General features: G+C 52.9%; 1 protein-coding gene and 1 long non-coding RNA gene across 2 annotated transcripts; one reads left to right on the top strand and one right to left on the bottom strand.

The window, feature by feature from the left end:
* Nucleotides 1-426: 426 nt before the first annotated feature.
* FZD5 (frizzled class receptor 5) lies at nucleotides 427-2,157 on the bottom strand. The gene has a single exon (XM_035572177.1). It carries the CDS (start codon nucleotides 2,155-2,157, stop codon nucleotides 427-429), a length of 1,731 nt encoding a protein of 576 aa, XP_035428070.1.
* Nucleotides 2,158-2,629: 472 nt separating this feature from the next.
* Nucleotides 2,630-5,304, top strand: LOC118259605 (uncharacterized). Its single transcript, XR_004782063.2, has 3 exons — nucleotides 2,630-2,782; nucleotides 3,124-3,176; nucleotides 5,128-5,304. It is a non-coding gene; the product is annotated as an uncharacterized LOC118259605 (long non-coding RNA).
* Nucleotides 5,305-10,150: the final 4,846 nt, after the last annotated feature.

Below are 10,150 nucleotides of genomic sequence, written 5' to 3'. Positions count from 1 at the left end.
CCTGCACCAGGGGCCCCCAGCCCTCTCTGCCATGACACACAGCTGTGCCCGGGGATGCAGGTGCAGCAGGGTGGGGGTCAGCACCCCCCCCACCCCCCCCACCCCCCACCCCCCCCCAGCCAGCTCCAGCAAGTGGCTCAGTGCCAGTGCGTGTCATCGCCTGGGCATAGGGGCCACCGCCAGCCCTGTCCGCTCCAGCTCTGCCCCGCGCCCTGGTACCAGCACAACCTGCCCTGAGGCCGCAGGGCTACCTGCCCATGCCCGGGGCTGTGGCTGCTCCGTGCCCCGTGGGCACACGCACTCGGTCCTGGGCAGCTCCACTGCGGCGGGGCTGGGGACACAGGGGTGGCTGTGCCACCACTCCCTCTTCTGTGGCACGGGGTCTTTGCAACCCTCTGTGGCTGGGATCACCGAGGCTCCCTCCGGTCACACATGGGACAGTGGGACCTGCTTGTGGTAGGAGGCCATGCTGGGCAGCACCGTCCTGCCTGCCAGCGCCGGGCTGGCCTCGCCGTATGCAGCAGCACCCGCGGGCTTCCTGGGCCGGCAGCAGCGGGCTGTGAAGCGCCTCCAAGAGTCGAGCGTTTTGCCAGACCAGATCCAGACGCCAGAGGTGATGCCCACCACAAGGCACATGAAGTACTTGAGCATGAAGACAGCGTAGTCGGGCTTGGGGCGGTGGGGGTCCCCTGGGCAGGAGCAGTTCTGTGCCTGCTCCCACGCCTCCCGGTTGTGCTGCTCATAGATGTAGCAGGCGATGACGATGGTGGCAGGCACGGTGTAGAGTACAGTGAAGATGCCAATGCGGATCATCAGCTTCTCCAGCTTGTCGGTCTTGGTGCCACCCTGCTTGATCACGCTGCGGATGCGGAACAGCGAGACGAAGCCGGCTAGCAGGAAGAGGCTGCCAGTGAACAGATAAACCACCAGTGGCGCCAGCACGAAGCCCCGCAGGTTCTCCAGGCTCTGGTTGCCCACATAGCAAACCCCAGCCACTGGATCACCATCCACAGAGCTGAGTGCCAGCACAGCTATGGACTTGGCGCTGGGGATGAGCCAGGCGGCCAGGTGGAAGTACTGCGCGTAGCTAGCGATGGCCTCGTTGCCCCACTTCATGCCGGCAGCCAGGAACCAGGTGAGGGACAGGATGACCCACCAGATGGAGCTGGCCATGCCAAAGAAGTAGAGGAGAAGGAAGACCACAGTGCAGAGCGCGGGGCCTGTGGTCTCGTAGTGGATGTGGTGGTGCTCAGGATTGCAAGCCACGTTGGCATGCCCTGCCACCAGCCGCACGATGTAGCCCACAGAGACAAAGAGGTAGCACGCAGAGAGGAAGATGATGGGGCGCTCGGGGTACTTGAAACGCTCCATGTCAATGAGGAAGGTGGCCACGGTGGTGGAGGTGGACAGGAAGCAGAGGATGGACCAGAGGCCAATCCAGAAGGTGGCGAAGGTCTTCTCATCCTGGGTGAAGTAGGGCTGGTAGCAGGGCATGGCGCAGTTGGCCACCTGCCCGGTCCTTACACGGTTGTACAGCGGATGGGACTCCTTGGAGATGGGGATCAGCGGCGCTTTGCACTTGCAAGTCTGCCCACACTCCGTCCCCGCGGGGCGCTGCCCACTGAGCGGCGTCAGGTTTTTGGCTGTGTCTTTGGCCGGGCGCGTGGGCTTCCCGAAGAAAGGCGGCAAGGTGGTGGCCTCCGTGTGGTTGTAGCCCATGCAGAGCACCTCGGTGTCCCCCAGCACCGGCAGGCTGTCGCAGCTCATCCTCTCGGGCCAGGCAAAGCCGTACTGCTGCATGATGGGCGAGCAGCCGGCCTTGGCCCGCTCGCAGACGGAGCGGCAGGGGGGCAGCGGCTTGGTGTAGTCAGGCAGGCAGATGGGGGTGTACATGCTGCAGAGGAAGAAGCGCAGGTCCGGGGAGCACTGGATCTCCACCAGCGGCCAGAACTGGTGCACCTCCAGCCCGGCCTCGTCCTGCGTGTCGTGGTTGAACTGGTTGGGCATGTAGGTGAGGTTGTAGCCGATGCCCTTGCACATCGGCACCGTGATCTCCTGGCACACCAGCCCCTTGGAAGCGGCGCGCCCCGCCGCCGGCAGCCCCAGCAGCAGCGGCAGCCCCAGCAGCAGCGGCGCCGGCAGAGCCCGGCCGCCCATCGCCGCCCCGCGCCCTACCGCCGCCGCATGCCCCGGGCGCCTGCCCCTGCCGCCGCCGCCGCGCCGAGAGCGGGGCCGGGAGCGGGGCCCCGCGGGACCGAGACCGGGACCGCCGCCGCCGCCGCCGCCGCCACCTGCGCTCTGGGGCGGCCGCGAGCCCCCGCGCCGCGCCGCGCCGCCGGCCCCGCCCCGGCCCCGCCCCGGCCCGCCCCGCCGGGCTCCCCGGGCCGCCCCCGGCCCCGCCGCCGCCGCCGCCGCCGCCGCCCCGCCGCGGCAGCGCCCCCCGGCGGGCCCCGGCCCCGCCGCCCGAGCCCAGCCCGCGGGGCGGCCGGTGCTGCTCGGGCCGGGCGGCGGGCGGCGGGCGGCGGGCGGCGGAGGCAGCGGGGCAGGGCAGCCCCCACCGGGCGGCTTCTCCCCGGCCGCTCGTCCCGCGGGCAGGACGCGGTGTGGCTGCCGGCCGGCACAGCGCCAAGGCCCTCAGCGACTTTAAGGCCGCGCACCTCACTGCCGCCTCCGAAACACTCCGTGTCTACACGTGCACCCAGCCTCGGCGTGTGCAGCATTTGGCACTGGCAACCTTGAAGCTGAACAACTTTATTTTTAAAAAAGGCAAACCAAAGCTGTGGTGAGTCCCCGTACCACTTCGCTTTACGCTGCAAGTTTTGCCAGCGCTGAAGCTGTACGGCACAGCATTACCAGTCACGTGCTCCTCTGAAACACAATAGCATATCCCTGTAGCAGGAGTCATAACTTTTAATTCTCCTCGACAATGAGTTTCTGTGAACTAGCAGCCCAGCAGAAAGCAATCACAGACAGTTTCATTATGGCTTTCAGTTGATTATCCAAATTACAGCTGAGAGCAGAGGGCAGCCTTTTTATTATCATCATTGCTGTACAATTAGAAAATGCTGATGAAGCTCTGCAAGAGCAGAAATTCTCATTTTTGCTGGTATTTTTCATTTCTAGAACCATTCCCTTGGGCAATATCTTGGTTTGATTTGACACACAATGAGGAACAGGTACGTAGGGGGGAAGGGAGCAGATAAGAAGAAGGGGAAAATGGGGCAGCTCTTCATTTCAGTTAATCTACCAGCTCTTGTAGCCTGGTTGAGGTTTTGCCTCTCCTCCAGATGTATCTAATTCTCAGAGCCTGGCTGTAAATAATGCTGCATTTGCTACACTGGGGACACATAAAATCCAATTAAGAGACAGGTAGACATCTGTTGGCTTGCTCTGTGCTTCTGTTTCCTTTTTGGTTTTATGAATATGTAGCAGAGCAACCAGAACAGGATTAAATATGGTGTAAGTGCAAGTACAGTTGATAGGCTTGTTATTCATCTCTACAGTGTGGTGCGAGAGTACAGTGCTGTACGTGCATACAGCATCATTAGTGACAGAAGCTGCGCCTGCACGAAACCTACCGTGCCAAATCCTGGAGACAAAAGAAAAAGTGTTTCTCACCCCTAAGACCTTTCTGCCATTGTTAATAAACTCTAAAAATTATTAGGAAATTGCTTTACCTTTAATCCCTGTGCAGAGGCGGTTATATGAAGCTCCACCATGCCAGACAGGTCTGCTCGGAAGCCTGGCCCGGCCCTGCTCATGGCTCCAGCCTGAAGGACAGGGGCAGGGGCTGGCAGCGCGTGTCCTCACGGACGCCCCTTTCACTCACTGGTGCATTTCCAGCTGGGATGCAGTGGTTTCTGGTAGGAACAGAGAATAAGAAGGTGGTAAATACTTCTGCTTTTGGTTCTTTCCCTGCTGTATTGTCAGCATTCACAGTTTACCAACTACTTTTGTGAAGGATACCATGACTTTTAAAACACTTTAGGGAAGGGCTGAGCGAGCTTCCTTGGCAAAGACCAGCTGTTGCTCTTGCCCTTGTTGGAGAACCCAGCAGACATCTGCAAAGAACTTTTCAGCTCAGGCTGCGGGCAGGGACAAAGCCAGAAGCAGCGACCTCGCTGTACCCAAGCCGGGCTGGAACCACGGCTCTGCTGCAGGACCCGCGAGCCGGCCCCAGCCCTCGACCCCTCTTGCTTGGAGCAGCAAATCCCGGTTTTGCCTGCGCTGCTGCCAAGTCCCAGGCTGCCAGGAGGGAGGTGACTCGGGGCTCCTGGTGCTGGCAGGCAGCCTGTCACTCACCCCAGCTGGAGGCCGTGCTAGCTCAGGCGCTGCTTGAATTAGCAGTGACCCCTGATAACCACGGCTTAGGGAAGGCTGTCGGCTTCCACCCCTTTGCGCTCCCACCTGAGACACAAGGCCTTGGGCTGCCAGCACTGCAAGCCCTGGCACCGAGACCGACCTGCTGGCCTCAAACCCAGAGCGGGGGTCCTACAAGGGACCAAAGTCCCTGCCTGCTGGAGGGACCTGGCAGGCAGAGGCGCAGGGTGATGCCCTGAGAGCGGGCTGGGCAGGCGGAGAATTGCTGCCAGCACGTGCAGCAGGACCCTGGCACCTGAATCCTACTGAAGTGCAGCAGCAGCAGGGGGGGCAGCATTTTCTCATGAGCTCAAATGATTTGAAAGCTGTCGGCTGGGGACAGGAATTCAGATTTAAATCACTTGAATGCTTTTCACCATGAGAGCCTTGCTAAACTTGAAAACCCTAACCTGCATCACTACTGTTTGTTTTTATATCTACCTGTGCGATTACACATTGTAAAATACTGTGAGAAAACAAACCCATGCCAAATTGTAGTCATATTCAAAAAGCTACATGGAACCGGACACTTTCTGAGTGAATTAATGCGAAACCTGGTTTTTAACAGTGACACAGACTGTACCAACAGCCGATGTGAGTGCTCTGGTTTGTAAAACACAACCAAAACTTCAGAAAAGGAAGATTAATGTAAAATTGGCAAGAGCAGCTGTACTTGAAGCTCATCTTGCTGGACTTGTCAACTATTACTTAATATTATTTATGTGAGCGCATAAGAAGCACATGATTAGCTTCTGTTGGTCTCCACAGGGACTGGGACCGGGGTCTGTGAGGCGTGGTTGGCGCACAGAAGGGGTGTTCCTGTCCCAAGGTGCCACCACCACGGCGCACGGAAGGCAGAGGCAGGACTGGGGCCATGGCTCAAAGGGTTGGGGGGGGCAAGGAAAGGTCCCTGCCACCCTGCAGCCCAGCTTCCAGCACCACAACTATGCTGCTCTTCAAATCTCACGGCGCTTCACACAATGCCAAGAAGAGGAAGAGGCAGTGAACTTTATGCTTGATTTTCCTGGGGGACATCTTGTCGCCTGAAACTTCTCAGATACAGACTTTTTGAAACACATCGCACCGTCCTCTGCCCTCCCCCCGCCCTGCTTTATTTTTTTCTTTTTTTTTTTTAACATTGGCCTTTGAAAAGAAAACAGTCCCCATAGTGAAGTTGACATGATAAATTAGTATGGCCCTGGCAAAGCCCTCACTCTTCATTGGGCAAATACTTATTTATGGACTTTCAAATTGTGCCGTATGTAACAACATGGTGAGTGACTTTCAAAAAACCTCTACCATTTATTGACCTCATAGTGCCTAATGGGTCCTTCAGAGCAATTAGGATTTATTGTGTTAGTGTCTATTGTGTATAGAGACCATTTTAAAAACGTGTTATTTACCCAGAAGGCAGTAATGACTGTTTAAATACATAGACTGTTTCTGAAATGCTCGCCGCTCTATATATTGCAAAGCAGTTACTCCAAGTATTTTTTCAGAGTTAAATAATCTGCTCTGCTGGAATTTCCAAGCAGGGTGATTGGACTGCACACCATTTGCATGCTTATAGCTATAAATGCATCAAGCTCTCAGGAAAGCCGCCAAAAGAGCAACCCTGAAGCATGAAATCTGAGATTTTTTTCTTGACCAAGAGGCCACCAATGGCCCCTCTAGTGGTCTGAGCAGCTCAGGCTGTTTCCCAGCTGAGAGCTGTGCATTTCCTGCAGACCACCAGAAGTTTGCCCTGTCTGATCTGAATGTCCACCAAAGGTGACTTTAACAGCCATGAAGGTGTGGTTTCTACTGTGGCACGTCTAACCCTCTACTTGCATGTGAGGTGGGACCGTCAACACTGTCCTGTAGCCTGCTGGGGACTGGCACGCTAAAATGCAAATGCTGGCTCCTAAGCACTGGTGCAGATTTGAGGAGCTGCTCCCTGGCAGGCAAGCAGGAGCAGGGCTTCACCCCTGGCAAAGATCAGCACTGGCTTACACCAGCTTCAGCTCTGGCCACAGGAGTAACACAAAACCTCAACTCATATGTGGGAGTAATTAAACGCTTTTGTTAAGTAACAATATAGACTAATTATTGCTTACTTTATCTTCAGACTAGTGCTGTTTTGATCATTGCCATCTTTGAACATTTCATTTTCCTGCCCTCTCCTTTGCTGTGAGATACCTTCAGTGTGAAACTGCTCAGAGCAGTTCAGCTTTGGCATAATGCTTTCTGTACCCTGCCTCAGGTCACAACCTTCAAAACCCTTTTCTATTTGCTTGCTCTATACTCAAAGTTAAATAAAATCCATTACAGTTACAGACCTTTATTCTGGGGGCAAAAGTATTACTAATCAGTTCTCTAATCTGTAAGAGATGGACAGGTTATAGGAGGAACCTGTGGCTGAAAATGTAGCAAATACTTTAGAGCTGGAATACCAGTTTGTAATGGCCAAGGTGAAAATCCTCCAGAGAAAATGCTCAAGCAGCATGCACTGAAGCTGGCTAAAACTTGCAATTTCTGTTTTGTGGAAAATTCCAACATTAAAAAACAATGCAAAACACACTAGTTTGTGCCAAATAGGGCAAGCTGCCCATACTTCTGAGAAATCCTGCAGCATCAGGGAGAGCTAGGAGGTTTCCTGTCCCAACATGGAAAAGGTCTAAAAGCCCCCTGCCTGGGAGGCCTTGTGAGGACAGGACTGGAGGAGATCCTGGAGCGGGGGACACGGAAATCCTGGGGTGCCAAGAGCTTGCTGGGAAAGAGGCAGACTTCAGCCAGGAGGCAGCGCGGTCCTGCACGCTTTCAAAGAAAGTCAGAACAGAAATGTTTCCAAGAGAACTGTCCCTTTACAAAGAAACTGCTGTTGGTATGATCACCTGTGGATATGGGTGGTCTCTCCTGGCCTTAAAAATCTATGAATGGGTGAAAAATGTACGGTAGCAACTGCTGCAGTTAAGAGTGAATTCAGTCTGGCCTTTCATGAAAATACAAAGTGTCATACATCAGAATACATTTCAAACACCTCATCCACTTGGACTGCATTTTCAGAAATTGTTGCACACTTGTCCTCTGAAGATTGGGCACCTCCATGATGTGCCATATTGGCCACCCATGATTAGAGGCAACCAAAATCACATATCATTTGAAAATTTTATCCTGTATGTGTACTCATCTGTAGTTCCCTAGAAGGATAAAACCGTGTGTGCAATACACATGTGCTGTGTTTTCAGGTTTCCACAAATCAGTGAGTAAACACCAAGGTCAGAGACCTTCTGAAACAATGTCCTTTCTCTGACCTTTTAGGCATTCCCGCAAAGACCAGGCACTTTGGATTCCCAGTATGTGCTTTTGACATCCTTGAAGTGCTTGAGAGAGGGCTGGAGGAATATCTGAAGTTAAGGCTTAGTGAGTCATGTCATTCACATCGAATGAACCAAATTATGTTGAGATACAGATTTAAATCCCTGCATAATCAACATTTATTAAGGACAGAAGTAAAAAGAGACTGAAACCGAGATGAAAAGGCAATTAGCACTAGCTGGAACTATACACGTTTTGATTACTTCCTTCTATGAGTTATTCATAGGATAACATAATACACGGGTCAAAATGATTTTGGAAAGGATGTTGCTAGCAACCTTCATATTCAGGCATTAGGCAGATAGGAAGAATTAACAAACATAAGTGATCCACAGATGCTGATCTTAAAAAGCAACAGCTTCAGCAGGGACTAGTGTTATGGAATTGGAGCACATCAAGAGATTTGCAGGGCAAAAAAAGGCATGTGTTATCTAAATCCTGTACCTCTCTGCAATGTGCAGTACTGCTTGGGATATATACTGGTGATACGAAAAAGTGCGCCAACACATTTTAAATCCTTACACGAGTGGTGTAAAAGTGTTGCCAAATATCTTTGATGACCAGGTTGTCTAGTCCTCTTACAGGCTTTTTTTACTGAACTGATGCAGTCAAACTGATTTTATGTAAGTGACATCCTGACAAAAAAGGTAGCACAACATCTACAAAGACGGGGTTTGGTCCACACAGACCAGCACCTTCCTTATGGCATAAAAACAGTGGAGTAGCTTGGTTCAGCTTTTTGCTCGGAGAGGTCTGTGTGTCTGCAGCAAAATTCAGTCTGTCTGTGTGTATTTCTCTTACGCTGGTGAAATTAACTATTCTGCTATATGGGGCAAGGCAGTGGCTGAGCCCTTGTCCATGCCTGCCACAGGCTGGCACTGACCCCCCCGCAGTTATGCCACCACGAGGCAGACAGGACCCCGCTGGATGCACACGGAGAAGTTACTGTGCAAGCTTCCACCACTCAACTTCATTATTTGCCCCTCGCAGTGCCAGGTGCTCAATGTACCTGCAGTACAAGCAGCTTGCAGGCTGAGCTGACAAGGAACAAAAAACAAGAGAAAGGACAGACAATTCTCCTGCTTTTACAGACAGAAAAATTCTGTGATTTACCACACAGAGCTGGGAAATCAGCTGTTTGGGCCTACGCTGGAAAAAGACAACTCTGGCTCCCGCTGCAGGCACTGCTCTCTGTTTCCCTTTCCCTAGAGCATGTTATGCTGACAACCTCCGGCACCGCACCACAGGGCTGTGAGGCTGGGTGTCCATTCGGTCAGGACAGACTGTCCTGGAGACAAAAATCCCTTTCTGAAAGAATTGCATTCTGGAGGGGAACGAGATCACCTCCTTACCTGGGCCTGCCTGGCTGCATCTCTCCAGGACTAAACATCCCCCCTTGGGCAAGGAAGGGGCAGGACAAGGTGAGAAGACAGCTTAATCCTTTCAGCTGAGACTCTGCCAGGGATGTTGCTAATTAGCAGAGTGAGGATGTGTTGTGGCTGGTGTGAGACAGACACGTTCTGCATTGCGAGACAGTGCCTTCAACCAGCCCTATCTGTGAGACACATACACTGTGAGCTCCCCGATCATGTTTGCCTTTCAGGGGCCATCCCAGCAATGCCAGCCAAGTCCTTGATGCCTGCTGTGCTACCCTCAGCTTCTTGTGAAACCTGTGATGGGATTTTGGATGGACAGGGAGTCTTGGTTGTGAATCCTGTTTGCACTGTCTTGATACAATCAAACTGATTTGGTATAGACATACAGAGTAGCTATGGCTTCCAGCTTGTGGAAAAAAAAGACTGGTACTGAAGCAGCAGCTGCATTTCCCAGGCTTGCTTGGGTATCTTAGAGAGAAGAGAGGGCCTGCCTGGCTGCATCCCTCCAGGACTAAACATTTCCCCTTGAGCAAGGGGCAGGACAAGGTGAGAAGACAGTTAGCTGCAGTTGCTGCAGATAACAGAGGAAACCGGAAGTTATTTCCAGCCTCTACGTGAAGAAAAGCAGTGGACCAGAATTGTACACGTGTGCGTATCACCCTCATGCACTGCAGTTCGGGAACATTTCCAGTAGAGACGGCTAAATTTGGTTGGTTGATGTCTTGTCTAATTTATACTGAGCTGCATCCACAAGAGCACAGCTAAGTTTTATGGGGTTGCGTGATGTTGTGCTCAAGATCAGAACCTGCTCCAGAACTCCTACATCCAAGGAAAAATGAGATGCACAGCCATTAGCTAAACTAAGCACTGTGCCCTGCAGCTTTCCTCCATGCATTTTCTTTAGAACATAAAAGGAATCATTCCTAATTTTGTGTCTCAATTTAGGCTAGGATGCCCTGAATTCCTCCTCAATACTTAAGCATATTTATGTGAGGTCAAACCTGCCTTATGGATCTTTTAACTTGGAATATTCCTGAGATGCAGCTAAGTGTGAGGCA

Source organism: Cygnus atratus, chromosome 6 (genome assembly GCF_013377495.2).
Source record: "Cygnus atratus isolate AKBS03 ecotype Queensland, Australia chromosome 6, CAtr_DNAZoo_HiC_assembly, whole genome shotgun sequence".
NCBI lineage: Eukaryota > Metazoa > Chordata > Aves > Anseriformes > Anatidae > Cygnus > Cygnus atratus.
Note: the sequence above shows the minus strand (reverse complement) of the source record. Positions and strands in the feature narration are given on the sequence as shown.